We start from the raw sequence: 18,731 nt of genomic DNA on the forward strand, positions 1-18,731 counted from the left end.
TGCGAGCGCTAGGCAGGAATGCTGTGGCCGAGGCCGAAGTAGAACTGAGGAGCTGGCAAGAAGGGAGAAGCGTTTGGGGCTATCCCCCGGACGGGAAAGGTTCCGGGACCAGAACTGGCAGGAGCTTTCCATTACTACAGGCTGTTGAACTGATGCGTGCCAAATGTGTTGCTTTTTCGGTAAGTTCATGTTGATAATCTGCTTTGGTGACCGGGAACCTGACATCTTCGGGTGGCCTCTCGAAAGACCCTTGCGCCACAGGACGAGTCGGACCAAACCAAGGAGCAGCAAGCTGTTGCCGATTGGCTAAAAGTCGGAGGTGACGCCAGTGAAGAGACTATTGTACCGTCGGCTTTGTGGATCACAGCCATCATCGAGTAAGTTTAGCCAAAAGAAGCGTGATTCGACTTAACGATCATAGACATGTATGTGAGCATATCCTGTCATCGGTCGCTCGCATTGTAGCTCGAGACTCTGGAACGGCAGTCGCTGGACCTCAAGATCTCTACACAGCACTGTGTGAAGACGAGTCTGTCTGGGGGTTTTTCAAGAGGATGAAGGGTGAGCCTTTTATTGTTCAGAAATTGTCTAATCATGTCCTGCAGTCAAAGATCAACTTGAATTAACTATTCGGTCCAGCTCTCGATCGAAACGGTTTAATGCTTCACGTTCTTCTCCGGACAACCGATCACAAGGTCGTGCCTCCCCTGCACTGTCAACTGCGTCTCCAGGAGAGGACGCATCAATTGATACTGCCCGCAGCACTCGAATAGGCTCCCCATCGCTTGAAACAAGTTCAACAGGCGGTATCGCCGGAGGCATTATCCTAAAGGGTTCTACGCTTATTAAACGTGGGCCGACCGGCTCACCCGTCACCAAGATCCTTCAACGTGCTCAGCACGAGCGTTCAGGCAGCGCACTCAGCGCGAATACCAGATTTATCCTTGGGGCCTTTCACGACACTTATGAGCAAGAAGGAAATCAGAGCCAAGACGAAGCGGACGGGAAGGAAGCGCAAGACGAGTTCGACAAGCTCGTCAGGAGCGGAGAAACACGCAAAGTCAGTTTAACCCCAGGCAGACTTAAGAGTTTTGAGGTAAGTGTGCCAATGCATCTGTTGAGTTCAGAGTTATAATATGTTAATATAATATAGGCTGCTAATCGCAAGAGGGAGCCTCATTTGGCAGATATTCATAGCCCTTCAGCAGGTCATCTCAATGACAAGCGACGTTCTCATTCGATCACTCGGGTTCCGGTCCCTACAGGCCCTCTGACTCCCCCGCCCAACCTGGTCGAGCAATCTTCATCCCCCACTTCGGTATCCACTCCCCCTTCCCGCCCGTCTCTTGGCTCAAGACACACTAATGAATCTGCCCGAAAGCTTATCGCAAGAACGGCAAAGATCATTCAAGAACAAGACGAGGAGGAGGAATTGCGAGGCGCCACAAGGTCCGAAAAAGAGAGCCTATTCGGTCTTTTGGCGGATGACACTTTTGTAGCTCTGGAATCAAAGCAGACCCCCACCAAGAGGACTGTACCGGCCGTGATACTGGGTACGCCGCCGCCTCCGCCTCCCCAACCCCCGGCGTCCGCGAGTTCCGGCATGCGTAAAGCTGCCCTAGGACCGATAAATAGTCCATCACAAACCAAGTCGCCTTCCGCTCGTGTTAAAGAAGCCTTTTACATCACGCCATTCGCGTCCAATGCAAGTGATGCAGATGTGCCGTCTGAGGACGACGAGTTTGTTCACGTTCAGAGGAGAAACAGGACAGAAGCACAAGAGCTTGCAGATTTTTTCAATAGCGAACCCCCTCCAGGTTTGATGGCAGATGACGAGTCCCATATTGGGCAACCAAAATCTTCAAAATCCAAGGGTTTCAGAGGTTTCATCTCGAAAGTTTCCCTTTCGTCCAAAAAGCAGGATGACGACAAATATCGTCCACCGCCGGCTGTCAAGCAACATTCTCGAACTCAAGGGCAACCCTTGTCTTCGACCAGTCTTTCGCAACCCAACTCTCATTCCTCAACTGCCCAGGGCAAAGGGGGTCGGATGTTGGAAGTGAGGAAGCAAAAGTCAATGGGAAATATGATGACAGGAATGCAATCTGTGTTCAGAAATGATCAGTCTGAACCTCCCCTTCCGCCAGCGCCACTTGCTGCAATTGAATATTCAGCGCCAATATTTCAGCAACAGCATGTGTCTCCGCCTAGAACACAGACACCTCCAAAGGTTGCACCTGTGCGCGAGCCAGCGCCAGCATTTGGAGAAAACATGGTTTACAGATCCCCAGGGGCTACATTTCATCAGACAGTCCAGTCTCGTTTTGGAATTGGGTCGATGGAAAAGATTGCCGGGCCAGACGTGACGCATGCTTCCGTCATTAACCCTATTGATCCGGTCAATATGTCCAGTGAAAGTCGAGTAAGGTTGTCGTCACCAAACAGGAATGAAAAGAAGCCTCTTGTTATCGGCAAAACAACTTCTCTCACTGCTGCCACTACCTTCCTCACTCCTTCTAAGAACCTTTCTGTAACACCCTTTGAATCTCCAACAGTCAGTTCGCCTGCGTGCACGTTGAGTTTCACCACTGCAAACGAGGGCTCTGATGGTGAACATTCGCCTATTCTGGCCAGAGCAAAACCTGAAGATCAGCGGTCATCTGAGTCCGACCAGCCAACACTTATACCTGCCTCTTCTGGAGTGCCTACTGAGGAGGTTGGACCGCAATCGGTGTCCCTTATACCTCGGGAGCTGACAAGTGAGCCCGTCACGCCCCGAGATGCTGTTCCGAAGCAGGATCTTGTGCCCCTGCGTAATCTCCTTGACCATGCAACATCAGCTTCAGAATGCCGTCTGCTGTTGAATGCAATCCTTACACAGTTTGGTGTACCATATCCTGATCTGGAGCCTGGTCAGGGTGAAGGAAAACGTGGTGGTGTAGAGATGCCCGAAGGCAGGGTCATAGCATGGTTGTTGGCTGGTAGGGAAGGTCCTGTTGGCGACTATCTCCGCCAGCCTCAAGCCGTGGTCCCTGTATCTGTAGCAAAGGAAGACGATAAAAAGGATGATACGTCAACTACCGATCATGACCGGCTCATTACACCTACTCGGATTCACTCGGCTGCCCTTCCTTCAAGATTCCTTCCTCTTCCTCGCGGTGAGGACACTGTGCCTCCATCGGCGACTACCACAGAATTCACCACTGACGGGGAGATTTCGGAAACGGTGGAAGGCCAGGTAGAGTATGTGAAGACTGGGGAGAGGGAAGAGGCCCGTCTGGTTGAGGCATGAAGAATGTTGCTGGATCATGAAAGTTTTGGAAATAAAATAATAAAATATCTCTAGTCGGGTTCTCTGCTGTCGCTCTTTATCCTATAATGCCGCTTTCGAATATAGACAGATGGTTGAAAAGGTGTTCGGCCAAAGTTGTCGACTATGGACATGATGTCCTATATACCCATGGCCAAGGTCTCCGTCGCTGCATATAAAGTACAGGCACAAGAATATTTTGGGAAAGCCTTGAAAATACCTATCCATTTTTATAAGTGACGACAAGGTGCTGGACGCATGTGCGAATAACTTGTACGGTGTATAACCGTTAACAACGCTTTTGCTTAAACTGAATTACCTGTAAATAAGAATGAGCGGAATAGAACCACTTATCAGTGGTATCAGAAACCGGTATGACCGCTATCATACGAACGTCCTTCATATAAAAATGTAAACCCAAAGACTAATCTATACGAACCTATTGAATCCTATAAAAAAAACCCCCTAAATCACCCCTGATACGAAGCCGCTTTCCTATCATCAGACATCAAACGCCAGTACTACAAATTATCAGACTCTTGACGACTGGACCAGATCCTGGTGGATGTGGGAAAAAAAAAAACGACTCACCTCTAAAATGAGGAGGTACATGAACGACCTCATATCCTCTTCCCTCCATCTTTCCTGCACGAATTTGTACGCATGGCCGGCAATCTCTTTGGCGAGATCGTCCCGACCTGGGATACTGCCATCAGGTGATCCTTGAAAGAAGGCCAGGGTGTCGCTGCTCTCCCAACAAAAATTTAAAAAAGATAATTCATCAGTTTGACGTGTTCGCAGAGGCAGACAGATTAGCCCATGTAAAATAACGTACAAGACGTCAGAGTAGTCGAGTTTTGTGGGAACATAGTGGTACCAGGGAATTAGTATTTCCTGAAGGATTTGGTGAGTTACTGGTACGTTGTGTGAACATTTAAAAAAAAAAAAATTGGCTTACATGGAACCATTCAGGCTGGGTTTATTCGCATCAGCTAATGATTTTGTCAATTGAGAGACGGACCACTCACATAAAGAGTGCTCTTGAAGACTACATTGTTACCCTGTAACAGCCTCCTAAACCTCGAGCTCCAACCGTTACTTTCAAAAAGAATATATAAAGTTAAACAATGTTTGTTCCCCCGCCAAACGGTACACAGACTCACCCGTCCACGTCAATGACATATTTATATCTACAAGTAAATTAAATCAGCCAGGCTTCAAACGCGTGTCTTGAACAAGAATGCTTCTCACTTGATAGCGTCTTGTTTAGTGACCCGGTTTTTGAAATCGATTTCCTCGGCCATCGCAGCACAACTTCCGTCCTCGGCATCACACTTGTACAGATCGTCGAGTTAACAAGAAGAAAAGAAAAGGGAATCCACAAACTGCCATTTTATCTCAGCCACGACTCACCTGTGTCGGCCCACCGCTCAACCCAATATCCAACCACTTATCCACCAAATCGGCCCGGTCCCAATCCTTGATCGATCCATCGGGTAAGAGCAAGGGGACGGTGCCGGTCATGTTGGTGCCGAACCAGTGAAGACGTTCACGCTGAGACTGGCGCCATGGTTTGTTCTTGTCGTGGAAGAGGCCTGTGGCTGAACCTCGCTGCATTTGAAGCTTTAGTCATCTCAACTCGTAGTAGGTGAAAGGCGGAAAAAGTAATAATATACCCAGAATGCTTTGCTGACCTCCTTGTCTTCCCAGGGAACAAATTTGACAGTTTCTAAAAACATGGTTGGGTTGTAAGCAGAGAATCAAAAGAAAAGGAGGGCGAGAGATGTACCGTAAACACCATCGAGGGGTACGCCCACAAGATCTGAATTCCATTTGGTCTAAAAGAAAAGACAGTAACGTCAGAGATGTCCAGGAGCTGGTCATATCCAATAACTAGTGGCTTACTTTGCAGGCGACCAAAGCAGGAATGAGATTCGCTGCTGCTATACTCTGATCGGATAATAGCATGTTATGCTGCGATCATCAGCTAACGAAAAAAAGGGAACATGCTACAAGCCACTTACAGAATTCATAAGATCAGGGTTCACGCAATAATCTACGCTCCTGTCAAAATCGGCGATAAATGTCTTGGGTTCCTTTACATGTTGTGATTGGGCAGACACGATGTCGGGTAAATCATTAAGGATCACGTCTGCGGCATGATCTTTGAGAGGGGTATGTTCGGGACATGACCAGGAAAACCCATAAGTCCATCTCATGGCCTGTTCGGCCTGGTGCAGTTGACTTTTTGGCCATACTTATAAGAAGAAGAAAAAAGTCGTCAATACTTCAATCTTATGGTTTGGAACAAGATACATACATCTACCTGCACGGGCCAAGTTTTCGCTTCGTTCTCGGAAAGTGTTGTGGACCAAACCGCGAGGCCCATCTTCGGTAGAAAAAGCGAGCTCCAGTGGAGGATTATGGCTGAACATTTTTTCAGGCATGAGAGGGAGTAATGGTAAGAGGAGAGACAGAGTATTGCTGCATCGAATCTCTGTGAGCTCAGCTCCCGTTGTGAACGACGTACGACTTACTTGCACCTCCAGCTCCAGCCGGCCGCACCTCTGACCAGCACCCTGCCCTTGCCCCTTACGCGCCAGTCCATTTTATTCCATTTTTCATTCGCCGTACAGGCTGTACCTCGATCTCCCTGGCCATCAGGAACGAATGTCAATGTAAAGATGGACTCGGCAGTTTCACGTAGCGCCTCAACCCGCTCACGCAATATTGAAGCTGAGTGGGAAAGGAAAGGAAGCATGGGTCTATGGGCAAGAGGGATAAGTGAGGGGATAGAAAGCGGGTGAGGTGCAGGCACGCTTTGCGTATAGGCATACCTGGCGTCGAGAGGTCAGCGCAGACAATAAGAAGACTGTATTCGCAACAACGCACCATGCCTCAAACCCTTGGGGCGGCTTCATGCCAAACGCCGTGACATAGTCCATTGCGGAATCCTTCAGAGACTTGACACTTGCGATCTTGCTCTCCGTCTCGTCTGCCAGCGTTTTGCCCCGTTCGATGAGTATCTCGACGGGATGTCTGGCCGCATGGCCCGGCGAGTAGGATACCAGGCCCTTCTCGTCAACAACAAGGCCTGCGCTGTCGACGAGCTGGCCGTCTTCTGCCGACAGACCGAGGGGGTACGACTGTGCGGTGGAGGGCGTGCGGCGTCTTGCGAGGGAGAACGGCTGCAGGTGGTAGTGCACGGCGGCGAGGAGGGCGAGTGCGGCGACGGCGATGTATATCCGGAGGTAGCGGGGCATGCCGGGGGTGGGGGGGGGGGGAGATGGACGATGGGAAGAGGAGGGAGCTTTCTGACAGCGGGATTTGCGCCCGCAAGGCAAGGTCTCGTTGCAACAGATCTTCTCGAAAACATCTGTGCCTGATGACTAGCTTTAAGGTTTGCAAGGTGAAACCCACGTGGCAGCCACCGAGTATTTAAATTGGCCGTCTTGTTCAAGTAGCAATTATTAATTACGCCCAGAGATAAGATACACCAGATGCGCCGTCTGTCCAGCTTCCTCCGCTCCCTAAACACCATTAGAGCGTGGTCTCGCGTCTCCGCACGCCAAGTCTCATGATGGACAGACAGCCTTCGCAGCCGGCATCAGCAACAGGTAAATGTCAAAAACGCCATGCGCTTTCCAGTCCCTTGCGGGAAAGTGGTGATGTCGCCCACAAACGGCCACGCATAGACCCTCCCGAGCCCCTTTCTCTCCGCAAACCCGGTAGCCAACAGAGTCTTGTAATGGCTATCAATTCTTTCAATGCCAAGCTCGACTCGCAAGAACGTCACTTCAATCGCAAGCTTGCAGAGCAAGAAACGAGATGGCAGACGCGATTCGAGAGCCTGGAGTCAAAGTGGGTAGGCAAGCTAGCCCTCGCTGAACTCGAAGTAGAGCGGAGCAAAACCAAAGCTACGAGCGTAGAGATGGATTTACGGGAAAGAGTCGGGAGGCTGGAAGGTGCCCTGGCGGTGTTGATGCGCCAGTCACAGGGTATGCTGATGCCGATGGGAAATCTCTCGTCCATAGACTACCATACTTCGGGTGGGCACGCAGGAGCATTCGCGTCGAATGGGGTAGCCACTAGCTCTGGCCAAGCCCATGCGGATTTGGAACAGACCCTTACGCCTTTATGGTCGAGGGAACAAGCAATCGAGGACCTCGATGAGCAACAGGCCGTCAAGGTTCAGCCACCAGACACGGTTGATAACCAAATTGTAGTTGAGAGTCAAGACACGTCAATCGCTATTGACTTGACCGGTGTGGATGATGAGGTGGATACGACTCTCCCGGGAAGAGAACATGGTCATGCCAATAATTACTTCACGTACGTTCAGCATATGCATCCCTGTTTTAAATCAGACTCCTAGATGCTGAATACCCCGCATAGCAATCCTGCAAATGACCCCATCCTGCCTACCGTCAGCCCGCAGGCTCTCATCCCCAACAACTTTACAGACCACCTCGAACCCGATACTGACGATGACATGGAAACGGATGGCGCGCACAACAACAACATCATCAACAACGGCCTCTGGCTCCCTGACTCTTTATCGTCCGTCTCTACCCCACTTGCAGTCGACAATGCTCTCGCCGCTTCTTCTCGCAGCAGCAGCAGCAGCAGCCCAGAGTACTACAGTATACAAGGAGAAGCAAGCACATCAACAACGGCGCTGTTACCAGCGAGTGATGGATCTAGGAGAACCAAAGGAAGATGGCCACCCAAAAGGGCCTATTCATTGGTCGGAACCATGGCGAGTTGCTTTCATGCCCAAAAACATTCTATCAATACCATGTTGCTAATAATATTTGCAATGACAGCAAGAAATCGCTTGTGACTGGGTGAGCGATCCTTTTCTTGTACATCATCCTCAAATCGATCAAAGAGGCTAACCGCTTGCGGGATCTGTCTGTAGTGCCATGGTCGGTAAGTCCCCTCCCTGTTCGCCCGCCCAAAATCAAAAATCAAAAGGCCCCCCAAAAATCGACCAATCCATTCATTCATTCATACATATACTGACGATACACATCTACTATTGTAATAAGCTGCCACTGGTGCTGTGCAGGTCTTAAAGAAACATCCGACATGTCCGACAAGAGCTGGCTCTGTTTTGACTGTCGTTACCTCGTCAAATACCATGGACTCACGAAACAGACGGTCGAGCCCAGTCAACAAGAGAGATGTATCCGATCGAATTGTATACTTTTGTAAGCACCCGCCAATTTTCTCCCGGATGTGGGCGGGGGAAAACGCTTTTCGATGGCTGATGCAACATAATTTTTAGGGATGATATAAAACCACAAGATCTCATAGAAGAACAAGTCTTTGTCGTCGAGCGGCTCCTTGGAAGACGGTCCATGATGAGAAAGGGCAAGAGGATCGAAAGGGAAACGCAATACTTGGTCAAATGGGATGGCTATGGTATACACGAATGCTCATGGTGCGTCCGTTCCACTTCTTTTTTTTTCCCCACCGTTTCAAATCCACATCATCTCAAAAACCTTTCTTGGATTGGCCCGCTGAATAAATGGCATCAGGGAATACCGTGCCAACCTGAAACCTCACGATACCAAATTAGTGAAAAACTTTGAAGCCGCATTGTCCAGAGAAGGGTTGGTGTCGTCAAAAAGTACTGTCATATTGTTGAACGAAGCGACAAGTCACTGGGATCCCAAGACTGGACATCCCCTCGTCGGTCTGCAAACAGCGATTTAAAGTGTATATCGGACCCTTTGTTTATAGGCCATTATGATGTAACGTAATCTGTATAGTTATACTAGAGATATCAAGGGCCAAATGCGGTGCAATTAGGTTCCACGCATAAAGCAAAACGATTTTGAATTTTTGGGCTCAAATTGGACGATACACAGTCTGTCCATCTACTTTTTTTATCGAAATTCACGAGAACTAAGGAAACACTCTAATTTGGCATGGAACAGGGCCGGATAAAGCACTCTAGTGAAACTTTGTCAACAAGCTACTCAGATCAGATGGAAGGACAAGAAGTGGCTTACAATTCACATAAAGACTCATCATCATCCTCTGCATTTACAAACTCTCGCAGAGTTTTGATTCTCTGGCTGCGCTTCAGACCATCAACCTGTCCATTCCAAGTCAGTTTCAATTTCGGGAATTTCAAACGCGAATAGTACGCACCACAGCATGCCTCTCCAACATCCTAACCATCTCTCCCCTCATGACGACGTTTCCTTTGTTCATAATCTTTGCTCGCCATGCTAACAAACTATTTCTTTCTTGATCGCTCGGAGCTTTCAATCCCAATTTCAGCAGTATATCAGAGCCATATGACGACGATAGATTCCAGATAATCTTTTTCGCCGAAAGGGAAGCGAGCAGTGGGACGGTAATTGTTTCCAGGGGTATTATAGTGGGATCTTGTTCATCAGACAGCCCAGTTTCAAATATTGGGTCACCGGTCATTGCGTCTTTGTCGCTGATATCCTCACTGGACTCCTTTTGTCTCTCATTCCTCTCCTTCAGTAAGAGTCGTTTCGCGTCCCCGTATTTAATTGCTACCTCTGCCTTATTACCCAGTCCCCTTTCCCAATCTTCTGCCTTCAATATGTCCATGAAGACACGCATTACGTTATCGGCGTCATCGGAATCGATCTTTTCTATTTGTACACGAAGATCGTCAATGTCGCTTTCGGTCGGTCTTTGAGCTGCTGCAGGCACTTCAGGAACTTCCTGAATGGAAGAAAGCGTTTCTGCTATCCTGTTATCCAACTGTGTATGATTGTGCAGCAGAGGGATCAACGCCAAATCAGACGGTAAGAGTGAATTGACGATAGGTTGAATCATTTCTTCTGAAACCGACCGCTTCTTTGCATATACTCGAACTCGAGCAATGAGTCTTTTCTCAAGCACCGCCTTCCGACTTTCCGGACTGAGAAGGCGAATATCATCCGAAGGGTCCGAGTCGTTGGAACGATCAAAAATACTAATCTCGCGAAATGATCGACGAGATTTGACAGGGTTAGAGGATCGCCTCGCAACATGAGGAGGCACAGCTTGACGGTGGATGAGACCTTGCGCAACGCGCTCGGCAATCTTCTCTGGCCTAAGCTTACGAGGCTCATGAAGAGTTACAGAAAGGACCTGTCGACCAAATTGAGTCCCATTCATAGCTTTGACAGCGCAAGCAGCTAATAGATGCATTAGAGATAGAATCTCAGCATTTTAGACCGCAACAAACCTTCCTCAGGAGTGTAGAAGCTGACAAAACCATAACCTCTGCTGCGCTGATGGTCATCACGCATCACACGAGCACTGATTACTCGACCAAACTACCCGAGGTAAATTCAGCCAACGTCACACTGAGAAGAATTAAGCCCTTGAAATAACTCATACCTGACTGAAAGTCTCTTCAAGATAGAACGAGTTGATGTCGGAATCCAGATTTTTAATGAAGATGTTGCTGTAATCGACTAGTCCGGAGGCACTCTGTGAACCTGGGCCAAAAGCTGGGGCAGGTCTGATATGTTGACCTGGACCTGAACGTCTTGGTTAGCCTGCTTCAAGATGATTTCGGCCCACATACCATGCTGTATAATTTTACCGTCATCGGATACTAGACCCGTGGGCTGAAACACTCCATCAGGTGTTTCTCCCATAGTCAAGCTCCACCTTCGTGGCCCGATATTCAGAGGCAAATCTGGCCCGTTATTATTCAATCTAGTTGGGCTGGATCTGCTTCTCATCATTCGTGGTGCAGTAGGAGGGTTACGAGGTTTGTAAGCGAATGGGTTGTGAGTTGCCCAGGGAGGACTGCCGGAGATACTGGAGGGAGTAGGAGGAAAGAAAGGTTGCGAGATAAGTGGTTGTGGGACGGCGATAGGGGGGAAAGAAGAGTGACTGATTTCTGAAAATGGTACAGGAAAAAAAGCTGTCGCCAGTGAGGAGGAGTCAGAAGCAAATATGTTTGCGGAAATGACAGGAGGTGGTTGAGCGAGTGCAGCAAAACAGGGTAAAACACTATCAGAATAGGGGATGGGGGTATTACCCCAGATTACTCTGCAATAGTGAATATCAATGGGCGTATTTTGATTTCTCGGTCTGACTCACACCTGCCACCCTTTGATTAGACTGCTCGTTTGACCAAATTCTGTTTCAAATCTTTGAGCCTCATCTGCATACCAAAACTCGACTTTTGCAAACCAGTCTGGTATCGTCGGGTTTGCGGGGGCAACCCCTGCGAGCCAAGTGCTGACAGATTTCAAGGAACCCCAAGGTCTTATGGCGTCATAGAGCTCAGACGGTGTTGGGGCAAACTTTGGCAGTGATTGTGTCGCTTTTTGTGTTAGACTAGAAAATTTTGAAGGGCGGATTAAACGTTCCGCAATGACGCTTTTAGGGAATGATATAGGTTGGTCAGGAGGGCTGGGAGATACCCATACGCCTCGAGGAGCGAGCATTGAATGACTGTTGATTATAGCGAGTGCCTTCTCAGCTTAGTTGATGGTCAGCCGGCAACATAACTAACACTTGTCATCGCCCACCATCAGCCAATGAATTAAATTCCAGCGTCCCTAAGCGATAATCAGTGGTGGAGCCTGAGCAACAACTGATGTCACGCACCTGATCTGGGCATCCAGTCATAATAGGCATCTGGCATGAGGCGGACGTCAGGCAGTACAACAGGTGGAAGTGTAATTTTAACGGGGCATCCTTCTAAGCAGTCTAGCAGTAGGCTATTGGGGAGGTCTTGTGGATAAGAGTTGATATAAATAACAGGCGAAATCTGCATGGTGATAACGTCAGCTAAACTTGTCTGTGGATGGAATAGCTAACTGGCCAGATGGGGATGAGGTTTCGGGATATGGGCGCTGCCATCAGTGGTGTGTGGCGGGTGGGTGATGGAGGGGAAATGCAGCTCTAGCGGCTGGTTCTTTGGCGAGGGTTGGTCCAATAGATACCCGTAGGACGACTGGTTCATATCGGAACGAGACCTAGCGGGCGGCAAAGTAGGTGAGTCAACTGTGGTGGATAGCTGGGAGGATGGAAGGGACTGAGGAAACAACGCGGGGGCTTTTAGCTCTGGGGCAGGTGTGAGAGTCGGCTGATAGGAGAGATTTCCGGGGAGCATGGCGAAATGGGCGTACCGCTAAAAGTGCATGGTGAGACCTTTTAGTGCAGAGGTACCATCAACCACCCTCAGTGGTGGGTCACCCAAGACCCAGAAAGGTATCCGACAACGCACAGACAGATCCTGATTTCGCATCCAACGACCCACTTCCAGCAGGTTCCGCGCTATGAGTTTGAGGCTAGCGAGAGCTGAACAAGGCTGATACATTTTCTAGCCTAATTCAGGTGAACGTAATCGTGGAAAGCTCACCTCTCAGATTCTGCCGAACACTGCTGCAATTTATTCACGCTGAACACCTTCCGCGGGTAGTCGGTTCAAACTGCCCCTACTTGCTTACCCTCCGGATGAGGTAGCCACGTGTCGGGACCTCAAATCGCAGATATTAGTGTAGATACCAGATAGGGGATTGGCTCGGAGATGTAGTATCAGTCCTTGCGTTTTCGCCTTGTTACTTTCAATCTGCGCCACCTCTCCACTGCACGGTAGGCGATAGGCGATAGTTGATGCGATGAAGCTAAAATGATGATTTGGTTAAAACGACAATTTGTCGAAAGGAATGAGCAAGGTTGATAGGATGCTGATGATCATTTGCCATTTGGCAAACCTCCTTGGCTCCTTCAGCGCAAAGATCAAGACTGTTCTCGCTCCACGACGCAATAGTCCGTGCTCTACCCGATCCGCGAGAGCCGCTGCTTTGTTTGCCCCGTTGATGATCATGGAACAAGACGAAACATTTCCATGGGGAGTGTGAAAACGTAAAGGCGTGTAAAAATGTTGCATAGTCGAGGTAGGAAGATTGAAAGGGTAAAAAAAGTCATTGGGAGAAAGCGAAGAGAGATAAAGACGAAGTGAGTCAATTAATCGTGGCAATAAGAAGTGCTGTCGTTCGTCTGTTCGTTGCTATCTCGCCAATCACTGCCTACAATTCCACCTATGCGGAATGGCTTGTCGCATGCATGCTGTCGAAAATAGCACACCATGTTCTACGGCGGGTGAGTAACTTTTCTGGCAAATTTGTCATAATTATTATTGGCGGTCGCTATTCTAAGCTGAGGCAGGTAGGTGGAGGCACTTCCAGGCGAGCTTGGCGGAAATCGCCTACAGGAATTACTAATTTTGCCTAAACCGTTGAGTCGCCGGAGAAAAATCGTCTCTCTTTTCCGAAGTAGCTCATGCTCATGATGCGTCTCTCGTTACCATTAACTCTTGCTGGCTTATCGCTCCAATATAGAACCATAATCATGATTTACTGTACCAATATTGTCTGTTTCCCTCAACTTTTATAACCACGTCGTCTAGAGTTTGAGATTCACAGACCGGCATTGACCTGCTGTCTCTTGATTATCGTCACCGTAACTGCTGCTCCTCTAGTCACACGACACCATTACAGGCAATGAAAGAGAACCACGCCGCCGAGAATGCTTTGGGGACCATTGGTGCGATCTTGTGGATGATTCAAATCCTTCCACAAATCATCAAATCACATCGCGAGAAGACGACCAAGGGGTTATCAGCTTCACTCATGTTGTGAGTCATATTTTGTCATTATATAGTCTGGTAAATTCACTGACCAAAAAAAAAAGCATATGGGCTTTGGCATCTTTGTTCCTTGGTGCTTACATCGTGGCTCAGAAACTATCTATCCCATTGCAGATCCAGCCACAGGCCTTTGGAGTGCTAGCCGCCGTCTCTTGGTGTCAGTGTCTGCATTATGACAGAGGCTACTCTCTCAAATCCGTGTGGGCGATATTCTTCGGCTTTTGTTGTATTTTCGCCGGGTTCGAGACCGGTAGTGTGTATGCGCTCTGGGTAAGGTTACCGATCAATGCGCTCGTTCGAGTAGATTGCTGACCATGGTCATAGGCGGGGCAACGAAATGGATCAGAGTGGCCAATCTTGATGTATGGATATATCTCTGCCGTCCTTTTGGCTGTTGCGCTACTGTGAGCCGCCTAAAACGTGTTGTCCGTGGAACTCTGCTGACAAATATCAAGACCACAATATTGGGAGATCTACAAATATCGTGAAGTCATTGGCATTTCTGTACTTTTCATGGTTGTCGATATTCTGGGAGGTGTTTTTTCTTTTCTGAGCCTGTTTTTCCGGGAAGACCTTGATATCGCTGCTTTCGTCAGTTATTCATCTGCCTTTCCTTCCTTCACCCTGCCGTCCATCCACTAACAGGTTACATAGGTGTCTTACGCTCTTGTCGTCATACTCGACAGCATTGTAGTTATTCTCTACTTTATTCTCAACCCCATTGCCAAGCGACGCCGTGCTAGGGAAGCTGAGAAGCAGCAATCAGACAGCGAAGCGGGAATTGAGGGTGCATCGACCACTCCCATGCCAACAGCTCCCACTTTGGTCGGTCATGGTCTCATGGTAGACAAGGAGGTCCAAGATGATGGTGACAGGGGACGGGATATTGCATGCGTGGATTCAGAAAAGGAACAACCTAGGTTGGACGATAAGGAGGAACCGAAGGCTGCCGGAGGTGGAATTAAAAGTACGCAGACCTATAACGTGAGGGCATGAAGAATGGGATGGTTAGGAGAGCGTGGTGAAGAGGGAATGAAAGACACTGCTGTCATGAAAGAAAATAGAAGTTTCTCATCTTGGGCGTTGTACAACTGCAGCTGTAACCATTTCAATAGAGCAAATAGATTGGTATGCAGGTATTACTAAGACCGTAACAAGCAACTCAAAATATCATTCGCATCTGATCATAATATTGATGTTGAAGATCAAGAATGCCGACAGGCAACTATTAACTGCTACTATTCTATATCTTAGATTCAGTGTTACCGCTTATATCGTTATATCAGAGCTTGACAGACAAATAAGGCAAATAAATGCTGTTGATCACTCAGTTAATTCCACCACGACGCTGCAAGGAAACAGAGTAAAGCAGCAATTCGCACTCGGCGGGCTGCGTATCCGTATATAACATACATAACATAACGAACAGAAGAAGTGAAGACATCAAGAGTTACACTCCCATGAGGACGGGGAGCTCGCGACAGACATAAAAGTCTGTAAGCAAAACATGCGTGTGACAACGAACCATTCACAAAACCCCACATACAATTACCAGCCCCACCAGTCCTTATCTTCCACCCCCAATCTTTTCAATAGCTTTACATTGTAGCTTCCATCCGCTTCATAGTACTGCGAGAATTGAGAGAGAATCGCTGTTTTCTTATTCGACAGGTCAAGGTTCTCGTTTTTAGCCTGCTTGTAAAACAGGCTCTTGTAGCCGGGCAGATCCACGGCGGGGATATTGGAAGGTGGTTCCCTATAAGCATATATCAGCAGTTAGTTTATCTCAAACGAATCAAATGACAAGGACCAACCATGTACAATCGTAATCTTCCCATTCATTCCACTGCACCAAATATTGCAAAGTTCTCGGACGATCTTTGGTATGGCGCCTCCTGTATATCCAGTGTTAGTGCCCGGCAAAGTGGAAGATTTCAGCTTCACGCTACCACTAACCCTACTATGCCAGACATGTAGTATAAATTGTCATCTTCTGCTTTTGCAGAAGTCATATCGACCGGTTGGCTGACCGGAAACTTCAGTATGTATTGATACCGGTGCAGGCTATGGCTGGCTGCCTCATCTGACTCACTGATGGATGCAATCTGGTCTCAAACATCGTTCTCTATCTTGCGTTCTTGGTAATTCCTCGCGCTCTTTCATCCTTCGAGCAATCGCCGGTTTAAGATCCTTTATCAAAAGCGTACAGCTGGGGCAGTACCAAGATTTCTTAAGCATAGAGACCTCCGGATCCAGACCGGCGCAAGCCCAATGTACACTGATATATGCATATGTCAATGAGTATACTCAGTCGGGGATATGGGGAAACCTACCGACCATCACACTTCATTCCCGTCAAATTGTAATGGAAAAGGTCAGTTTTAAGGGATCAAATGTAGGAAGACATACCGCTGTACAATCTATCACTTTCTAGAAGACGGGTGAGTTCATATAGGATTTCTCCAGAAGACATACCATGCGTCCTTCCGTACAGTCCGGCCCAAGTTTGGGCCATTTATGACCGTCAACATTGTGACCATTGCTGGCAGCCAAAACCTTGTCGCGCTTGAGAGACGGTTCTTTCTCGTGCATGTGTCCCTCTCCATTTTCTCGTATAAGTTCTGAGCTTTCAGTCTCTTCAGCTTCTTCGGATTCCGTTTCTTCTTCATTCTCTTCCTCTTCCTCTGACTCTGACTCTTCATCGTCATCTGCTAATCTTCTTTCAAGACTGGAGCTCATGGGGTATAAGCTGGAGCCAGTATCCCTGGGTTGTCTGTGAATTTCCACACTGTCCCTTGAAAGGCTACTCACGATTCCAAATCTGATTCTTCCTCGATATCTAGGATGTCCACTCTGTTTTTGGACCACCTTTTTCGTGGATTGAAATGGATGGTAGTTTCCCCATCTGCTAAAACTGGAGCACCTCCTAGCCTCTTCAGTTCCCTAGCGATAGCTCTTTCCACAATCCCGCCGCCATGACCACTGTCGCCGTCACTCGGCATACTTGACTGACGTTGTCCATCATTGAAATCCGCGGGGGAATGACCGTGGGCACCTCTGGAAGAGAGAGCGACCGACCTGTGGGAGCGCCTTATTTGGCGGGAGCGGGAACGGGTTCCGGAGGAAAAGATGGATAAAAATTCTTCTCGAAGAGTATTCACTTCTTGAGTAATAACTCCTAGAGAGCCCATGATCCCAAGCTCTTTTCGATTCAGACTATCATCACATTTGGATTCGATGGAATCCAAGCGCGTTTGTACTGTTTCAGCGAACGCGTCGAATCTCTGGGCATGCGCCTGAAATGCATTACTTTGAGCCATGATAATGGCTGTCAGTGTTGACAGTATTTGCGACATGTCCTTTTTTTCTTCCTCTGGCTGTTCTTTGGGGTTCGAGCGATGTTTCTTGTAAAGGGACCCAGAGCGAGGAGTCCGCGCAGATGATCGTTTTGATGGAATCAAAACCGTCGGAGGATTTGGATGAAAATTTGAAGATGAAAGCGGCATGACTTCGTATCCTCTACCGGTTTGAGAAAGATGCCTGAAAATGATTGACGAATGTGGGAGCTACGGGAGATATTAGCGGATGGACAACGACTTCAGTATCTTATCAATTACACGCCGGAAGTCTTTTCGTCGACGCGCTTCTTGCTCAGAACATTAGTTTGGCTCCTGACCCGCGACCGGCGGCGGAGGCACCTTTAAAAAAATGTGACGTAATCAAAAAAGATGAAGCTATCTGGGCACCCACTTAGTGACCCCAAACTGTATTCCGCTTCTTTGCTGCACTTTCGTTCTTTCTTTTCAATTCACTTTCATTCCCCGGTCATTCTTTCTCCTCTCTTCCCATCCGAATGAGCAATAACCCCCACATTATATCCGTAAGTCCATGCTCAATTTGAAAAACCCTGGCATCTTCGCATGATTATTCAACAAACTATAATAATCTGTCAATCCACGGAATAGACGCTTCTCTCATTGAGAGTCGACAGCCTCAGCCGAAAACGTTTGACCACTAATGACTCTTCTTATGATTCCTGTCGTGTATGATCACATTGTGGTAACTTGGGCTGACGCCATCACAGTGCTGTTGAACATCTATATATTGCACATTTCGCACCTATTTTGATAGTAGATAGTCGGGATGAATCAGCCTAATAGGATTGACTCATGGTTGTTACAAGATGATGAGAAACCGTGAGTTTCTCCATCACACCGTTACGAAGCACATATATACATAAGGATCAAAAGTTAATGAGTTGGACTCGACAGATTAACGATCACGGAGGACCCCAAACTGCCCAACGCCTCCACTATAGTCATACGACGACAGGATCATACATTGGGAAACATGCTCAGAGCGTGAGCCGCAAGCCATTGAATTGATCTCATGATGGATGTGCTGACAACTGGTTAAGACAATTAATGCTCGACCCTACTGTTCTCTTCGCGGGCTACAAAGTTCCTCACCCTCTTGAAAACGACATTCTTCTCAAAATCCAGACCGACGAGCGGTCAAATCCTGCAGAGGCTCTCAAACGTGCTTGTCATGAACTGATCCGGCAAACCGTACACATCAAAGCTCAATTCCAACAGCAAGCAAAGAACATCGAGATGGGTATGGGTCCCGAACAAGGAGTCGCTCCAGATGCAGCAGGTGCGAATGGGGCGTACGATCCGTATGGGGATGGGTTCGGGAGGGAGGGCAATGTGGTCGTCGGCGGTGCAGTGAGGGACCAGGGGCAGGATGTATACGACTTTTAGAATGTTT

At 48.2% G+C, this 18,731-nt stretch overlaps 7 protein-coding genes across 7 annotated transcripts in view; 4 read left to right on the top strand and 3 right to left on the bottom strand.

Annotated features, from left to right (window-relative positions):
- Nucleotides 1-3,292, top strand: part of CNBB3370 (hypothetical protein) — a gene marked incomplete at both ends in the record, with an annotated part of 3,571 nt that extends 279 nt beyond the window's left edge. The window contains 5 exons of the mRNA XM_772012.1: nt 1-179; nt 247-377; nt 422-561; nt 606-1,096; nt 1,154-3,292. The exon at nt 1-179 is cut by the window's left edge and continues 231 nt beyond it. Coding sequence (XP_777105.1) covers nt 1-179; nt 247-377; nt 422-561; nt 606-1,096; nt 1,154-3,292 — 3,080 coding nt within the window. The remainder of the gene's footprint in view (nt 180-246; nt 378-421; nt 562-605; nt 1,097-1,153) is intronic.
- A 488-nt stretch (nt 3,293-3,780) lies between these two features.
- Nucleotides 3,781-6,573, bottom strand: CNBB3380 (hypothetical protein; the record flags this gene model as incomplete). Its single annotated transcript, XM_772013.1, has 15 exons — nt 3,781-3,831; nt 3,902-4,055; nt 4,146-4,204; nt 4,269-4,283; nt 4,339-4,408; nt 4,474-4,500; nt 4,562-4,644; nt 4,724-4,933; nt 4,987-5,039; nt 5,100-5,148; nt 5,216-5,260; nt 5,335-5,567; nt 5,631-5,794; nt 5,848-6,147; nt 6,203-6,573. The coding sequence occupies 15 exons, from the start codon at nt 6,571-6,573 to the stop codon at nt 3,781-3,783; spliced, it is 1,884 nt and encodes a 627-aa protein (XP_777106.1).
- Nucleotides 6,574-6,887: 314 nt separating this feature from the next.
- CNBB3390 (hypothetical protein) lies at nt 6,888-9,031 on the top strand (the record flags this gene model as incomplete). Its single annotated transcript, XM_772014.1, has 7 exons — nt 6,888-7,642; nt 7,706-8,069; nt 8,137-8,157; nt 8,232-8,242; nt 8,362-8,523; nt 8,601-8,756; nt 8,854-9,031. 7 exons carry the CDS (start codon nt 6,888-6,890, stop codon nt 9,029-9,031), a joined length of 1,647 nt encoding a protein of 548 aa, XP_777107.1.
- Nucleotides 9,032-9,204: 173 nt separating this feature from the next.
- CNBB3400 (hypothetical protein) lies at nt 9,205-12,083 on the bottom strand (the record flags this gene model as incomplete). Its single annotated transcript, XM_772015.1, has 9 exons — nt 9,205-9,271; nt 9,331-9,416; nt 9,473-10,482; nt 10,533-10,623; nt 10,688-10,830; nt 10,878-11,350; nt 11,402-11,786; nt 11,836-11,865; nt 11,915-12,083. 9 exons carry the CDS (start codon nt 12,081-12,083, stop codon nt 9,205-9,207), a joined length of 2,454 nt encoding a protein of 817 aa, XP_777108.1.
- A 1,732-nt stretch (nt 12,084-13,815) lies between these two features.
- CNBB3410 (hypothetical protein) lies at nt 13,816-14,957 on the top strand (the record flags this gene model as incomplete). Its single annotated transcript, XM_772016.1, has 5 exons — nt 13,816-13,949; nt 14,006-14,231; nt 14,286-14,365; nt 14,417-14,552; nt 14,616-14,957. The coding sequence occupies 5 exons, from the start codon at nt 13,816-13,818 to the stop codon at nt 14,955-14,957; spliced, it is 918 nt and encodes a 305-aa protein (XP_777109.1).
- Nucleotides 14,958-15,509: 552 nt separating this feature from the next.
- On the bottom strand, nt 15,510-17,467 carry CNBB3420 (hypothetical protein; the record flags this gene model as incomplete). Its single annotated transcript, XM_772017.1, has 8 exons — nt 15,510-15,717; nt 15,776-15,856; nt 15,918-15,986; nt 16,054-16,239; nt 16,295-16,305; nt 16,371-16,391; nt 16,437-16,725; nt 16,773-17,467. The coding sequence occupies 8 exons, from the start codon at nt 17,465-17,467 to the stop codon at nt 15,510-15,512; spliced, it is 1,560 nt and encodes a 519-aa protein (XP_777110.1).
- Nucleotides 17,468-18,104: 637 nt separating this feature from the next.
- On the top strand, nt 18,105-18,724 carry CNBB3430 (hypothetical protein; the record flags this gene model as incomplete). Its single annotated transcript, XM_772018.1, has 3 exons — nt 18,105-18,157; nt 18,233-18,322; nt 18,379-18,724. The coding sequence occupies 3 exons, from the start codon at nt 18,105-18,107 to the stop codon at nt 18,722-18,724; spliced, it is 489 nt and encodes a 162-aa protein (XP_777111.1).
- Between the last annotated feature and the right edge of the window lie 7 nt (nt 18,725-18,731).

Source organism: Cryptococcus neoformans, chromosome 2, assembly GCF_000149385.1.
Source record: "Cryptococcus neoformans var. neoformans B-3501A chromosome 2, whole genome shotgun sequence".
Classification (NCBI taxonomy): domain Eukaryota; kingdom Fungi; phylum Basidiomycota; class Tremellomycetes; order Tremellales; family Cryptococcaceae; genus Cryptococcus; species Cryptococcus deneoformans.